Source organism: Dunckerocampus dactyliophorus, chromosome 7, assembly GCF_027744805.1.
Source record: "Dunckerocampus dactyliophorus isolate RoL2022-P2 chromosome 7, RoL_Ddac_1.1, whole genome shotgun sequence".
In the NCBI taxonomy this organism is placed as follows: domain Eukaryota; kingdom Metazoa; phylum Chordata; class Actinopteri; order Syngnathiformes; family Syngnathidae; genus Dunckerocampus; species Dunckerocampus dactyliophorus.
The window spans coordinates 27,899,719-27,916,687 of record NC_072825.1 but is presented as its reverse complement, the minus strand read 5'-3'; the positions used below and the strand labels follow the sequence as shown (position 1 = coordinate 27,916,687).

Sequence of the window (16,969 nt, the reverse complement as noted above, 5' to 3'; positions counted from 1 at the left end):
TGGACCAAAAAGTGAAGCTCAAATTCAACTCATTCAAACGGAGGATGCCATCATCAGAGTGGAATAAAAGATATGCAGGATGATTACTTAGCTATTTATCAGTACTCATGTGAAACTTTATCAAAATGTGACCACGCAAAATACACATTTTTGACCCAGAATAACTATAAAATATTAATTAAACAATTATGTTCAATATTTCAAGTTAATTCAGAGAAAACTGTTTATGTTTTTAAGAGTGTAGGAGCAAGGGGTCCATGGCTTCAGGTCAAATGTCTGAAGGGGTACCAGACAGTAAAAAGTTTGGGAACCACTGTAAGTGAATGTGCACAAAGTATGTGTATCACCGATACCATCCTGAATTTTACTCAGTATCCTATCGGAGACAAAATCATTGGTATCGCACATCACTACTATAAAAGGGGGAGGTGCTGCTGGGAAGTGGAAGGTCTTTCTAGGTCATAACAACCGTAGGCACTCAGGACTCGATCGGGTGTGAATTCTACTTGCTTCACTTGGATTTAAATCTGTAGAAAGTCACCCAAACAGGTAAATGTGTGCTCTTCTGTTTAGTTACTACGTGTACGCATTGACAGTTGTTGTGCCAAAGTATCCCCGATAGCAAATGCGACTTTGGGGGAGCAGAACTTAGTTTCCGTGTTGACATATTGTCTCCATCCATCCATCTCAGATATTATCTCATCTTATTAAAAAAAACTAAATGTGGATAGTTACCATGATGCTTTCATTGTTTAAGGTGTTCGATATTGTAATACGTGACATTTCTACCGAAACAAATGCTTTTGATTCTGTACATTCTTTTTAAAGCTCGCCCTCTCCTGGTCGTCTTGAGCAACAGCAAAGTATTTATTCAGAAATTGTCAACACAAGAGTATTGACCTGAGCATGTTAGAAGCAGGGTGTCCACCCAAATGTCCAGAAAATATTAACACAAAACATGTTTTTATAGTTTGACATGCAGAAAACAATTGGAAATGCATATAAGTTCATATAAATGATGAATGAAAGGGATAAATGAACATTTAAGGCTATTTTTTACCTTTAATGAAGGCATATTGTTGCAAAAGACACGAGTGGTAGTGAGATCAACACGGACACCACGTTTTGCTGTGAGTTATTGCTTGAATTTAATAGTGTTCCTCACTCACCTCAAGTCTCTGCCATCCTTTGCTTTTCACTGCGATATAAATAAGCCAAAATTAAGCTAAAGAATGTTGCAAGTGCCAGAATTTTGATAAAGAAAGTGAAAAACACCATTGAATTCAAGAAATAACTCATAGCAAAACACCAAGGCAGTGTCTGTGTTGATCTTGCTACCCCATCATGTGTTTGGCAACAATCACATCTTCAATGAAGGTAAACATAACCTTAAATGTTAATTTATCCATTTCACACATCATTTATATGTCTATAGATTTTTTATGCATGTAAGACTATGTATTGTAAAACTATGTAATCATATGTAAATTTATAATTGTAAAACTATACAAGCGTGTTTTCTGTTAACATTCTTGAGACTTGTGGGTTAACTGCACTGATCTGTATTATATATCTGGATACGCCATACGTCGGGTAAACAAAATAAAAACGTATTTTTTTTGCAATCAACCGCAAATTATTTAGTAGTCTAGTCGCGGTTGTTTGTTTACATATCCCCCACGGCCCCCCATGTAAAGCCGTTATGACTCAGGTATGGTATGATAAACAGAATTTAAGCTCAAGCACACCTGTTGTGCTTGCATTTAGTGTGAGTGGGTAACAAACCGACTTAACAACTCACAAGTTCTCACTTAAGTCATTGTCCAAGAAGTGTTTCTTGTGAGTGGTAATATGGCGGCCGCGTGGCTTCACAAGTCATTGGCCAATGGTCTATCCAGGTACAGATCAGTGGTTAACGGTTAGTTAGCAAAGAACTATAGAGTCAACCGCTGATGACATCATAGATGGGCCGTTCCTTTTTCCAAGTATTACCAAGCTAACAGGCTGTTAACAAGGACGTTTTGTGATTAAAAAATACATTAAGAACAAAGACTTGCGCAGTGTATTAATAATTCAAGATGCGGGCCATATTGTATGCCAACTAGAAAAGGTAAGCAGACCAAGGCAACATTTAACACACTAACCAGGCTGTATGCTAACCGAGGTTCCACTGTATACCATGAATGGAAACAATGGGCCTCATTCACGAAAATCTTCTTAAAAGTCTTCTTAAGAAGTGTACTTAAGAAGGCGCGGGTTGGAAACTGCGCCGCATTCACGACACGTTCTTAAGTAGGGATAATCGTTCGCACCGGTGTTCTTAGGTTGATGAATGCCAACGGGGATGCCCGTGCATGTGAGCCCTAATTTGCATAGGTCACCGCCTATTATTTCCCATACAAGGTAAAAAATGTGCTGTGCGCAACGGGCAGCTGGAGGCGGAGATGGCAACGTGCAAGGGCAAGACTGAGGAGCAGCTGGACAACAAACGAAAGAAAAACTTCAATTCGACTGAAATAGAGGTGCTTTTACAAGGAGTGAGCGAACACAAGACCACCTTATTTTCACGTGTATCCACCAGTCATCAGGCCATCCGAAAAGAGTCGGCATGGAGCACCATTGCAGGAAACATAAATGCCGTTTCCACGGAGAAACGCACCACCGCAGAGGTTAAAAAGAAGTGTTTTGACTTAAAATAGACTAAAAAAAAAAAAGATTGGACTGCACCGGAGGGATCTGGAGGAAACGGGAGGTGGGCCATCAATCAAAAACCAAACCATTTCGGAAACTCTAGAAAATATTTACACAATCATGATGGAAAAATAAAGTCAAAATACATAGTTTGTGTGTGACAATTTATTTTTTCTGTGGTTACATTTGATAAGACGCTGTCTAATTAATACAGCAGCCCCGTGCTCTGGCTCAAGACGTGGCTGGGGGCGCATGGCGTTATCTGGGGGTGCTACGTGCACAATAGACACACCACGTTTCATTGCGATGTTATTCTGATGATCCTGCACACCTGCAAGAACAGAGAGGGAAGCCTGAAGCCTGAAGCAGGACATCAAATATTGGTGGCTTTCAGCAAATAAATCTAATGGTCCCTTTACATTCTCTCTCTGCGCAGCGCACGTCCAGCCAGCTACTTTTTTTTTTTGATGAATTGGGATTTGAATATATATTTATCCATGGAGTATATTTTAGTTGTTTTGATGATAAATAATTGTTGGGATATTTTATTTGCACTACATTTTTTGGGATCAGGTTGCAAAATCCATCATGAGGGCGATTGCGCATTGAAAGTGCAAGCTTTGCTTGTGCGTAAGAGTCCTCCTGAGTGTTCGTAGAATTTGTTCTTAGATCTAAGAACTGTGAGTTAAGAACACGTTTCATGAATGCCAAAAATCTTCGTAAGAAGGCTTTAAGAACAGATTTGTGCGTAAGAACGTTTCGTGAATGAGGCCCAAAGACGTTACTTAGCAACATAATACTAAACCTTTGCTCTCAACTTTTAAGATCAAGAAAGTTTCTGAAACACTCCAAATGTATTTCTTCATTTTCTCTGAGTATCTGAGGTTGATTGTGTAAATGAATCCCACGAGTAACAGAGAAGCCTTTGACACGCATTGACAGTCATTAAAAACCTCCATTCCATTGTTGACAAGCGACAACGGGACAGGGCCTTTTGGCACTTCATTTTCATGGAAGACACAGATCTTCATGGTGAATCCAGCATATTCTTCTTGCAGTGATTCAGTGACGACATCCTGTAAATACATGAATACATCATATATTTTGTTCACGTTCATTGTGGTCTATAGTTATTTCCTATTCAAAGTGGATCGAAATTGTTTAAGTAGCCTCAAATATTTCTCAGGTTCTCAACACGCTCATATTGATCTGACACTGATACCACCGCCCATCTTGTTTACTAATATACTCTATTTATGTCATGTTAAACTGGTATAAGAACGTATTGCTTTCCCTCCCCAGGAGCAGGCAGGATGTCTTTGACCATGACGCAGGCTAATGAGGTCACTGTCCTGACACTGACCTCCGACTCCAAAAGTCGCTGGCCTCCTTTGTGCCAAATCTTCTGCGGCCTCTGCTACAGCCCCTTTTGCTGCTCCGTGTCCCAGCACCTGAGGACGGCCATGGGAACGTCCCAGTCTGCGCTTGGGGTGAGATTTAAGCACAAATATTAAAAAAAAAAAAAAATCACACAATGAGTGGAGCATAATAGGTGGGTCACACGCTGACACCCGCCAATGAAAGTGACGCGTGTCCTCTGTCGTAGGCGCTGCATATCATGGTTGGTTTGCTCCACATCGGCCTGGGTATCATTCTCCTGTGCACAGGACCTAGCAGCTGGTGGAGAATGACGGACACTGTATTTCCCGAGTGGCTGGGAGGACTGGTAAGCCACTTTTTTGGATGGTGTCCTTTCCAGCTGCACTTCAGCATTATTTACCTCCCCCCTCACTTATGACATGTTCAAATTCTAATACACAACATCATCTTGCTCTTCTCTAGTTCATCATATTCGGCATCTTCTGTATTTTGTCCGAGAAGTACCCAAGTCCATGTCTGGTGAGTAGCATTGTCACTTTGTCATATCACAATCTGCCAGTATCATTCATTGTTAGCGCCATCCAAACTTCTTTGCGTGAGGGCCACATATTAATCAAAGAATGCGGAGGAGGCTACTTTTATCCAGTTTGGTAAATACGTTTTACAACATCTCATTTCCCAAACCGTCATAACACAAAAAAACAATAAAACGAGTAATGGATGGCAACTGTGCAGATATATGACGGATATATGTTTGTAAACTTTACTCCCTGACACCTTAAGAGCCAGGCTGGACATCGAGTTGACAATCCGGCCGCTTACCTCAATGGCTAGCAATGTCGACTGTCATTCTGCGAACCTTGGTTCAAGCTTCCTCAGTACTGCAGTACTTCCTTAGGTATTCTTCCGCCTACGTAGTTCTTTTTGTACAAAATTATAATTTTATGGGAGTGTGTTCGTGAAGGTGAAACTCCGTAACATGAATTCGTCATAACACAAACTGCAAAACGAGTAACGGATGGCAGCTGTGCAGATGTATGTTGGTTAACAAACTATCTACATGAAACTATACAAACTATACTACATCAAACTATCACTATGAAAAAGGTAAGGCTCCATATTTGCGCTGACACCACTGCTGTGTTTTTATTTTGAGTTTGGGAAGGTTAATGCTAGGTGTAGGCATTCCGTTCTATGTTGCTATGTGAAAGCAATGCACTGAGGAAGGAAGTTCCGGTAATACTTACTGTAAAATGACCAAAATATCCAAAATACTGTAAGTGTTGCATGTTATCATGAATGTACCTGTTACTACATGGTCACAGCATGGATATAAAACTATAAAACCTTGTAGAGGGTTTTTTAATAGCGGTCTTTGTAAGTGGCATAGGTGTGTCCCATTCCGTAATGAGCTGTCTTTTTATACGTTTTTATATGTCTTTAGGACACAGAAAAAGAAACAAATATGAACCCTGGTTTGACCTGCCTCAGAACAGCGGTGCACGACTACGTATTCTTCCACCTACGTAGTTTTTCTATTTTTACAGTATTAATAATTTGTGGGAGCACGTTCATTAACAAAAAAGGCCATGCGAAACATGGTAAAGCAAGTGTAACGTGGTAAACGGTGGTCCCTGATGCTTTAAGAGTTGTGCTAAACATCGAGCTGACAGTCCGTGCATTTAGCTTGATGGCTAGAGCTCTCAATTCTCATTCTGTGAGCCCGGGAAGAATGCAACACTGGCTGAACCAGGCGGGTTACACACAGACACACACCACACACTTTGTGTTTTTTTTAACAATAACCAATATGCCATTTTGTTTTCAGATCATTGTCAATGTGATACTGAACATCTCAGGAATCGCCTTTGCCATCGCCGCTATCGTACTCTACTCCTTCAACTTAGCACACACACACATGTGGGACCTTTGTGAGCGCTACGACAATCAAGGTTACTGGAGGAGAAATCCGACCCCGACCAAGAGTGCCAGTGAGGAGCACATGAAGAGGCAATGCTTGGAGGGAAAAGACCTCCTTCTTGTAAGTGTCTGTGTCGTCAAGGTGGATTGCTTCCAGCTGTCCACTAAACTATTTTCCCATTGGAAATCATGTCAAGTCAGTTTATCTGTTCCAGGGTCAAACTTCAAGACCTTGAACTGTACAGGCAAATTTGAACAATGTTTAACTCTCATACACTATTTGAAGACGCCCAGTAGAGAGAGGACCTAAGACAGGTTTCTTCATTAGGGTTGACAAAAGCATCCATCCATCCATTGACTATACTGCTTATCCTCACTAGTGTAATATCTATTAATATATCTCATTACAAAATGCATTTTATTTTTCCAGTACACTTGTTCCTCGATACATTGCGGTTCGCTCCCTCACTCTATCGCGGTTTTAAAAAATAATCAATTAATAAATGATCGCTGTTTCGTGGTTGAATACGGCCTATTAGTAAAAAAAAAAGCATATTTAAGCAAATTGTACTTGGACTAAATTAAACATTCTGAAGCAACTAAATACACTAAAATACAAATACAAGGCAGAAGAATTGTAATTCTGAGTGTGTTCTACAATGGTTACTAGGTGTCAGTAATGGTTTGCTGAGACAGGCACTAGGACTCGTCACTGAGGTTCCCTCGGGAACGTATTTACTGTGACACTGCACGAGTAGGAGTTTTATTTGTCTTACATGGCGTAGTTCCTCTTATTATGATCTGCTATATTGGGTAATATGAGTTTAAAGCCGCCGTTACAATACATGCTGTATTGATGTAATTGTGGAAGTACATTCCAGAAAAAAACAAGGAACTGCGAATGTGAGTGTGTTATCTTATTTATGTCTAATGTGTCTTATTTTCTCTGATAATGTCTACTATAATTGGTAATACAAATATAAAGGTTTCATGTCTTGAGGGCTCTAATAATTTATTAATATTGAACTGTTCTATGCACAACTTTACTTATCGCTGTCGGGTCTGGAACCAATTAACCTTCATAGATGAGGGACGACTGTATGCCGAGGGCCAATAAACGGTGATTTGTGGGCTAAAAATTGCCCCATGGCCGCACTTTGGACACCCCTGCTGTTGCTGCTCACTGTGCTAAATTCTCACATCATTTACTGACATCTCCCAGCTAGAGCCCAGACCTACATTCATTTGAAATACAGAATACATGTTCATTGTATGTTTTTTCATTGCAGTGGAACCTTGGTTTTCGTGAGTCCGTTCCAAAAGGCCAGACGAAAACCGAATAATTTTTCCCCAGAAGAAATATTGTAAATCCATTTAGGTAATCCTTTATTTATCGCCGTTCATTGGTTTCAGGCACAACCGTGAAAATAGAAAACCTGTTTACCACCTTCTAAATACGGTTGATAACGTTATTAGAGCCCTTTAGATATGAAGTAACACCTCTATAGTCACCTTTACACTCGTATTACCCTATGTAGTACACATAATGAGAGAAAATAAGCCATTTATGACATAAATAAGTGTGTTGCTGTAAATGTGTTCCAGTGCTAGGGGAGCTTAGTGGGGGGGACAGAAGAGGAAAGGATGTCGTGGGTTCAGAATTGAGCTTTAGCTTGGCATGTGGCATATGTTAGGGATTATTGTGCCTGTTGTGAGATCATTCAAACCTGCCTTTTGTTCTGGCGATCAAGTCTGGGACTTGGGGGTCTTACTCAATATTACTGACACCTAGTGGCCAGTGTACAATACTTGTGAATGCCTTATATTTGTATTTTACTTCATTTAGCAATTTTTATGCTTGAAAAGATAGATACTTTATTGAATGCTTCATTTGCTTCAAAATGTAAAATTCATTTAAATGTTTTTATATATTTTTTTATCTGTATTCAACCCTGAAAAAGCATTTTTTAATATTTTTGAAAAGGCATGATAGAGTGAAGTGCGAAGTGGCGAGGCATTACAGTGATGTCTTAACACACTGGGCCTAAAAATCACACTAAAACCTGAAATCTGAGGAGGGAAATTTTTCATTTATTTCTGTAAAAATGTCTCTCATAACCACAAAACAGAATGATTTAGAGATATTTCATATCTCTGAAAAACCATGATAGAGTGAGGCAGGATTGCTATTGCGACAACACATCAGTAGGGCACAAGTAACCTGTGGCAGGACTGGTGTAAACTCCACCCCATCCATCCATGCATTCATTGTCTTCCGCTTGTACGGGACAGTAGTGTCAGTAGGGAAGCCCAGACTTCCCAGTCCCCGACCACGTCCTACAGTTCCACTGGGGGGGACACCAAGGCGTTCCCAGGCCAGCTGTGAGACATATCCCTTCAGAGCGTCCTAGGTCTGCCCCAAGGCCTCCTCCTGGCTTGGAAGGACTGTAACACCTCACCAGGGAGGCATCTGGACTAGATTCCCGAGCCATCTTATCTGGCTCCTCCTGATGTGAAAGAGCAGTGGCTGTACTGAGCCCCTCCCACAGGATGACCGGTGAGTCCAGCCACCAAAGTTCATGACCATAGGTGAGTGTGGGAACATAAATCAACCGGTAAATTGAGAGCTTTGCCTTCCGGCTCAGCTCTTGGCAGATTTTGCCGCTTGGCCAGCTGGTACCTGTCAGCTTCTTCAGGAGCCCCACAAGCCATCCATGCTTGAAGGCCATCCATGCTTCACCTTGACTGCAGCCCTAACCTCTGGTGTCCACCATCGGGTTTGGGGTTTACCTCCACGACTGGCACTGGCACTGGACTGTATATCTTTGTGCTGCTCAGGGATGCAGGCAAAGCTCTGTGGGAGGTGAGAGTTGAAGACTCGACAAACAAGAGACTCTGCCAGACATTCCCAGTACACCCTCACTACACCTTTGGGGGTGCCAGGTCTGTCCGGCATCCTCCCCCGCCATCTAATCCAACTCATCACCAGGTGGTGATCAGTTGACAGCTCAACACCCCTCCAGAACATGCGGATGCAGGTCTGATGATATGACTACAAAAGTCCATCATAGACCTGGTCCTGGTGGCAGGTGCAATCATGCACATGTTTATGTTCGAACATGGTGAATTCTGCGTCTTTTTGTAGCGAAATGCAGAAAAAGCAAAATAACTATAAATTTAATCAGGGTATATGAACACAGAGGTTCCACTGTATTTCGTATTTTCCCTGGAACAGATTTGCTTTTTTTCCCCCCCAATGTGAAATACATACAGGTATTATTTGTTATTAGGCATGACTTGTTATGGTTTGGCTTTCATTAGACGCTCCTGAGAGCCATCAACGGCGTTCTGATCGTGCTGTCCGTCTTGGAGCTCTGCCTCGTCATCAGCTCCTCCGTCTTGGCCATCAAGGCTCTGACGTGCAGCAGCAACCGAGACAAGAAGGTAGAAACGTTTGCCGAGACCAATTAGCTGTTTCACAAATGTTTTGATGCATCCATGGATGTTCTTCTCTCTAGAGCGTTGATCCAGAGAAATTCACCCCGCTTCTGGAGGAAAACAACCCTTCAGCCTAAAGAGAAAATTCTTCCTCTTGCTGCAATCGTTCAAATCAGTGGTTCTGCACCTTAACAGCTTTCATTTTATACTGCTATGCATTTGCAAAGTGATATCAAGATGTATTAGCCAGTGTTCTTACAAGTAATGTGGCATTTTTTTATACTTTACTTTTTATACTATACAGTAATCTATATACAGTTTCCACTACTGAAAGAAAAAAAAAATGGTGTCATACTTATGAGATATAAACTGTCCATGTGAAGAAGGTGGCATAATTTCTCCATAATTTGGACTTTTTATCTCATAATTTTGAATTTTTTTGTTATTGTCTTTTTATCTTGTAATTTTGACTTTTTACCATTATTATGACGTACTATTGGGATATTTTTTTGTCTTTTGTTGGCGGAAACGGGCTTCCATAGTCCATAGTAGCCACATTTTGCGGTTTCACTCTTTCGTGCTTTTTCAAAATTTTTTATTGAATTTGTTTTGTGTTTGACTATGGCCTATTAAAAAAAAAAAGCATATTATATGACTTTTTTATCAAGCATTTTCAAACAAAAATGGCAAAATAAACTAAAATACAAATATAAGGCATTCAGAAAAGGCATTGAAAGACATGTTATATGGAGTATTATAGGTGTCAGTAATGTTGCATTATGTTATATTGAGAGAATAGCCATCAATAGAAGTACGAAACCGAAATTAAGTTCAGCTCTAACTCCGAAAATATTAAATTTATAAACAAGGGATCGTGGTCTAGTGGTTAGCATGACCACATGCCAACACAGTAACAGCTTGGAGATCGGGAAGACCTAGGTTCGATTCTCCCCTGGGCATTTCTGTGTGGAGTTTGCATGTTCTCCCCGTTTTCTCCGGGTACTCCGGCTTCTTCCCACATTCATGCAGGTGTGGTTAATTGGCGACTCTAAATTGCCCATAGGTATGAATGTGAGTGTGAATGGTTGTTTGTCTATATGCGCCCTGCGATTGGCTGGCGACCAGTCCAGGGTGTACCCCGCCTGTTGCCCTAAGTCAGCTGGGATAGGCTCCAGCATGCCTCCACGACCCTAATGAGGAAGAAGCGGTATAGAAAATGGATGGATAAACAAGGGATCCTACTTTCAGGAAATTCACTGTCATGGTCGGGTCTGTAATCAATTATCTGCGCTAAACGAGGGATCACTCTACTGTTTTGTCAAGAAATCAATATAAAGTACAATTACGACTTCCGTTCATCTTCATAACGTATTTCAAAAGCAGTTTTTTGGCCTTATTGTCAAAATGAATGCAACAATAAAGCCCCTGTGCTCAAAAACTGTAAATTATTGTCCAGAAACCTGAAAAACAGAAATACGCCATCAACACAAGTGTTTTCCAGAAGTGAGTACAGCCAGTAAAATGACAGTAAATCTTGTCAAGGGACAACACCATAGAAATTGAACTAGGATATACTTTAGAGTAGTCTGTGTATAGATATAATGTCCACTGAAAATGAGTCAGCAGACAGCCATTATTGTCGAAATATCTGGCAAGTGAGTAGCAAGATACCTGTCTTTTGCAGTCAAGGATGATGGTGGTAGTTGACTGAAGGCCCTCGTCTGTGTGGAAATGACTTGCTTTTTCAACATGACAACGCTGTAGTTCACCATCCAGAGCAATAAGCTCACTCTTTTGGATGCCCTCCGTGAAGCCATCTTCACCACCTGGAGAAACATTCCCACTAGCCTCCTGGAAAAACTGGCATCAAGCATGCTCGCACCCATTTTTCAGCCAATAAACAAGAATGGCGCAGCTACTCATTACTCGCTCCTTTTTTCAACATTTCATTTCTTTCTTTTTCCAGGGGGTTTGGATTGGTTGTTTTTTTAGCTAGGTGTCTTAAACTCTTATCAGCTGATTTCTTAACAGCATATTTCACTTTAATGCTTGTGCCATTTTTATTTTTGCATTTTGAAACTCCACTTACATTCTTGCCATTTTTCAACTAGTCTTAACATTTTTTATCAGGACTGTATTTTAATGATCAAATCATGCAAACTGCCGCATACTGGCATGTAGACGTGTCTACTCATTGCAGTTTTTCGCTAACTTGACTTCTCATGCTGCCAATTGTTTGCTGATGGAGCTTTTATTCTAAAAAAAAAAAAAAAAAAAAAGACACCGAAAGACGCCAAAAGCTGCTGCAGTATCACAATCCCTGCTAGCAGGTGAGTTCTCTACTTTGTGTTTCTTTTAACTTTTTTGTAACTTTGTGTGTTAAATTCACATTTAACATGATTTGACATGTTAGATAAATGGCTTTATTTGATTGTAAATGCTCCCAGTTTAATAAATACAGTCAATTTTCCGAGAATAAACTCATAAAATGAGGAAAAATAATATTTTAGTAGCAGAGTTGAAATATTAAGGAAAAAATTTTAAATAAAACTAATCAGAAAAAAATGTAAAAATTGGCAGAAGTTTCACAGGAATAAAGTCGAAACATTTAGAAAAAAAGTCATAATTTTACGACAAAATTAAGAGAAAAATAACAATTGTAGAAGCTGTTTAGGATTGGTGTTAAGTCAGTGGTTGGACCCCAAAGCAGAGACAACAAAGACGGCGAATAAAAAAAGCTTTCATAACAAAAAGTACATTCAAATGGAGTGAAAAAATACAAAACAGAAAAACAATGTACAACATTAAAATTTGGGCGAAGCCACACAGAAAAAAACTTAAGAAAAGGGAGCTGCTGAAAAAGCTAAGCAGAATATCCACTTGCATGGTACTCACAAAAATGGGAGTAAAACTCCTGTTTCCGCTTGAGCCGTAAGAATTCATCTGCATTTCACTTAGTTTAAAATTGTTTTATTTTAATATTTGTTAGACAGAATTGTCTTACTTAAATAACAGCACCTCCTCAATGCTGAGGCATTTCCAAGCGGGACGTGCAAGTGAGGTCTTGTGACACACGACATACACCAATGTAGAAACGCAGGTATACAAACATTTTATTACTTCCTCATGATGTTTATAACAATGAATACGTCGTATATTTTAATTATTTCATTTTTGACCATGCAGCTTCTAGGACCAGGCAGTTGTGAACAATTGTGTTGTTATGATGAAGGACCACCAACGTTGGCAGTGAGTGCGGGGTTCAAGGAACTGTTTCAGGTTCTTGAACCATCATGTTTTGCCAACTCGAAAGGTTTGTATAGGAAGTGTCTAAAGAAGTTGTTGAAATTTAATTTAATGTTTAATTTAAGCTTTAATTTTCAGATTCTCTTACCTGTCACTGCATTAATGAAAATATGCAGTTGTGTACGTTGTGATTGCAATACTTTCCACAAAGTCACACTGCTGACAACTTGGCCCAAGTCAATCGGGGCATGATGACATACGACCATAACAAAAGTTAAGTGTCTTGTGACCGACACCAAACATGATTTCATCTGTAAAAACTCTCCAAATTCGTTAATCCACTTGCATTTCACACACTCTGAATTTACTAGTAAAGAAATCATGTGAGCAAATCTCGACATTCGCAGCAATCAGACATAAATCTAGGCAAATAGTCACATACAATTTAGAACAGGCATCCCTGCCAAAGAGAATTGCTCAAGTGCAGCAACACATGAGACAGCCAACGGCTAAGTGATGAGAAGAAACCAGTCAGGGTATCTACTGCCGCACTAAAAACAGACTTAACTCCACTTACAGCTGATGAGTTTTCCATCATAGGATAAGCACTACTGGTGCTGGCTCCTTTTCATGATGCTACAGTGGAGTTGTCTGAGGAGAAGAGAGTTTTAGGGTCAAAGGCCATCCCGATGATGAACATGCTCCATCATGCACTTCAGCGAAAGGCTTCTAATTTGCACACGCAGGCAGCAATAGACCTGCATGAACACCTTAGGCAACGAGTCAGGCACTGCTTCCAATCTGGAGACATTAAGTGTGTTGACCCTAACAACACTGGATTTCGCAGTTCCTCCAAGTTTACTGAAGCAGTCAATAGACTGAAGTCAGAATGTGCAACTGTAATTGGGCGCAAACCGACTGAGCCACAGCCTGGACCAAGAGTTATTGGCACCCACTTCAGGCATGTCATTCAGTTTCGATCAGATTAATATAAATTTATTTGCTTGCAAATCACGTATGATTTGTTACTGATGACTAAAACTGAAATACCAGTTTTATTTTTTTTTTAGACCTTTGCCAGTTGCTGGATGAAGAACTTGGCAGGCAGACCACCAGCGTAACAGCTGATGCAATTATTGAGGTCCAGACATACCAGGCAGAGACTAATATTCCCAGATCCTGGGACCCTTTACAATACCACCGACACACATAGCCGAACCTGTTCCAGCTGTCACAACAATTTTTATGCACACCATGTTGGAACACCTCAGATGTCAAACCAAACTTTCAATCCTCCTGCCGGTAATTATTTATGATATGATGTGGATGGTGGGTGCAAATAGTCTCATAGTTTATACCTCAATGGTTTAGATCCAAAGGTTATGGGTTTGAATCCCACATATTACAAATTTCCTCTGTATGGATTTTCTTGACATGCTAATTTTTTTTTTGCATTGTCAAGGAAGCAAAAACTTGATGCTGCATTGGTGGACATGATTGTTATTGATATGCAACCATTTTCCATCGTGGAAGATAAAGGTTTCAAGGTATGGTGGTTAATGGGTCTCTCCCATTTTGAGTATCAATACTTGTACATGTTTACCTAATGTGCTGTGTTTCATTTAATGTCACCCTTAGGCCTTTGTCAACCTTTTGGACCCCACCTACATTATCCCGAATAGGAAGGCCTTGGGAAAAATGGTGGATGACAAATACAAGGCTACCAAGGAGAAGGCTATGGCTCTTGTGAGCAAGGCCTCTGCTGTTAGCCTGACAGCAGACATGTGGACTTCCATTAATATGGACGCCTACTTGGCTGTAACGTGCCACTTTATCACTGAGGAGGTAAGTATCAGTCATACTGTAGCATGTACTTCCTTTCTTTGAACTACTTTGTGTATTGCTATGGTTCTTGTGCCTCACTCTGATTTTGCACATTGTAGGTGCAGCTTTCCACAGTGGTTTTGGGGGTTCAAAAGTTTCCCCAAACCCACACTGCAGCTCACTTGGCTGAGGCCAAAGATGTCCTCATGGAAGAGTGGGGAATTAAGGGAAAGGTGAGAGACCAGTCAAAGACAAGATTATCCTGCAATATTGTCTACTACTAATTGCTATATGTGATTTGTGCACATGTAATCTTTGTTACAGGTGACAGGCCTGGTCATAGACTGTGCTCCCAATATGATTGCATGTGCCAATTTACTACATCTTCGGCACATAATGTGTTTTGCACACATGCTGAATTTGGTGGTAAAGTGGTCCCTTGCCCAAACCCCAGAACTAGAGGACATCCGGAGTCGGGGGCGCAAGATTGTTGGGCATTTTAAGTCCAGCACCACAGCCAAACAAAAGCTCTTTGAGCTGCAGCGACAGCTGGCCAGGCCAGAACATAAATTGATTCAGGAGGTGATTACTGTTTGAACATTGTTACTCTCCTTGTAGTTACTGTAATTGTGATATTCTCTTTATAAAACTTGCTTCTTATCTTATCTTAGGTGGACACAAGGTGGAACAGTACTTTTGCCATGTTGGAAAGGCTGTTTAATGAAAGAGAGCCAATGGGTGCAGTTCTGGCCAGCCTCTCTTCAGACCTTACCCCATTCACCTCAGAGGACTACCAGGCGATGCACCAGTGCCTGGATGCCCAGAAGCCATTTCACCAGGCCACAGTGGAGCTTTCTGAGGAAAAACAGGTGTCGGCCTCGAAAGTCATACCACTAGTTAAAATGCTAAAACATTATATCTCAAGCAGATGTGGCCATATCACCCACCCACTAGGTGAGAAACTGGCCACCAATTTAAAAAATAATTTAATTGAAAAGTTTGCAATGTTGGAGAAGGTCACAGCACTTTCTATGGCAACCTTACTAGACCCGAGGTTCAAGGAGCTGGGGTTCTGCAGCCAAGTCTGTGCCCAAACGGCCATAAAGAGACTTATAAGGGAGTCTGCAGGAAAAATGCATATTGAACTGGCACTGGTTTGATTCAGACTGGTTTGACTCAAGACTGGTTTGATTCTGAAATGACTGGACTGTCGCACTGGTGTGATTCACACTGGTTTGACTCTGAAATGACTGGACTGTGGAAATGGTTTGACTCAAGACTGGTTTGATTCTGAAATGACTGGACTGTGGCACTGGTTTGACTCAGACTAGTTGACCTCTGAAATGACTGGACTGCTGCACTGGTTTGACTCAAGACAGGTTTGAGTCTGAAATGACTAGACTGTGGCACTAGTTTGACTCAAGACTGATTTTATTCTGAAATGACTGGACGGTGGCACTGTTGACTCGGACTGGTATGACTCAGAAATGACTGGACTGTGGCGCTGTTTTGACTCTGTGAAATGACTGGACTGTGGCACTGGTTTGACTCTGACTGGGGAAGACTCTGAATGACTGGACTGTGACACTGTTTTCATTCAGAAAAGACTGGACTACGGCACTGGTTTGACTCAAGACTATTTTGATTCTAAAATAACTGAACTGCGGCACTGGTTTGATTCACACTGGTGTGACTCAAGACTGGTTTGATTCTGAAATGACTGGACTGTGGCACTGGTTTGACTCAAAACTGGTTTGATTCTGAAATGACTGGACTGTGGCACTGGTTTGATCCAGACTGGTTTGACTCTGAAATGACTGGACTGTGGCACTGGTTTGACTCAAGACTGGTTTGACTCTGAAATGACTGGACTGGACTGTGGCACTGGTTTGACTCAGACTGGTTTGACCTTGAAATTAATGAACTCTTGCACTGGTTAGACTCAAGACTGGTTTGATTCTGAAATGACTGGACTGTGGCACTGGTTTGACTCAGACTAGTTGACCTCTGAAATGACTGGACTATTGCACTGGTTTGACTCAAGACAGGTTTGACTCTGAAATGACTGGACTGTGGCACTGGTTTGACTCAAGACTGGTTTGACTCTGAAATGACTGGACTGTGGCACTGGTTTGACTCAGACTAGTTGACCTCTGAAATGACTGGACTGTTGCACTGGTTTGACTCAAGACAGGCTTGAGTCTGAAATGACTAGACTGTGGCACTAGTTTAACTCGGACTGGTTTGTTTCTGAAATGACTGGACTGTGACACTGTTTTCATTCAGAAATGACTGGACTACGGCACTGGTTTGACTCGGACTGGTGAAGACTCAGAAATGACTGGACTGTTGCACTGGTTTGACTCTGACTGGGGAAGACTCTGAATGACTGGACTGTGACACTGTTTTCATTCAGAAAAGACTGGACTACGGCACTGGTTTGATTCAGACTGGTTTGACTCTGAAATGA

The 16,969-nt window shown here is 41.0% G+C and overlaps 2 protein-coding genes across 2 annotated transcripts; both read left to right on the top strand.

Annotated features, from left to right (window-relative positions):
* Nucleotides 1–410: 410 nt before the first annotated feature.
* On the top strand, nucleotides 411–10,076 carry LOC129185742 (transmembrane protein 176B-like). The gene is made up of 7 exons (XM_054783156.1): nucleotides 411–549; nucleotides 3,994–4,181; nucleotides 4,298–4,417; nucleotides 4,534–4,590; nucleotides 5,900–6,112; nucleotides 9,313–9,435; nucleotides 9,510–10,076. The coding sequence occupies exons 2-7, from the start codon at nucleotides 4,005–4,007 to the stop codon at nucleotides 9,564–9,566; spliced, it is 747 nt and encodes a 248-aa protein (XP_054639131.1). The 5' UTR covers nucleotides 411–549; nucleotides 3,994–4,004; the 3' UTR covers nucleotides 9,567–10,076.
* Nucleotides 10,077–14,135: 4,059 nt separating this feature from the next.
* LOC129185292 (zinc finger BED domain-containing protein 4-like) lies at nucleotides 14,136–16,969 on the top strand. The gene is made up of 6 exons (XM_054782122.1): nucleotides 14,136–14,222; nucleotides 14,314–14,520; nucleotides 14,619–14,732; nucleotides 14,824–15,081; nucleotides 15,171–15,368; nucleotides 16,916–16,969. Exons 1-6 carry the CDS (start codon nucleotides 14,169–14,171, stop codon nucleotides 16,967–16,969), a joined length of 885 nt encoding a protein of 294 aa, XP_054638097.1. The 5' UTR covers nucleotides 14,136–14,168.

Excerpts from the sequence above, each read along its gene's own strand:
- LOC129185742 (XM_054783156.1), top strand. The coding sequence starts at position 4,005 with ATGTCTTTGACCATGACGCAGGCTAATGAGGTCACTGTCCTGACACTG. Across the intron at positions 4,182-4,297 it reads CGTCCCAGTCTGCGCTTGGG|GCGCTGCATATCATGGTTGG; the intron begins GTGAGATTTAAG and ends CCTCTGTCGTAG. Across the intron at positions 9,436-9,509 it reads GCAGCAACCGAGACAAGAAG|AGCGTTGATCCAGAGAAATT; the intron begins GTAGAAACGTTT and ends TCTTCTCTCTAG.
- LOC129185292 (XM_054782122.1), top strand. The coding sequence starts at position 14,169 with ATGATTGTTATTGATATGCAACCATTTTCCATCGTGGAAGATAAAGGT. Across the intron at positions 14,733-14,823 it reads AGTGGGGAATTAAGGGAAAG|GTGACAGGCCTGGTCATAGA; the intron begins GTGAGAGACCAG and ends TCTTTGTTACAG. Across the intron at positions 15,082-15,170 it reads AACATAAATTGATTCAGGAG|GTGGACACAAGGTGGAACAG; the intron begins GTGATTACTGTT and ends ATCTTATCTTAG.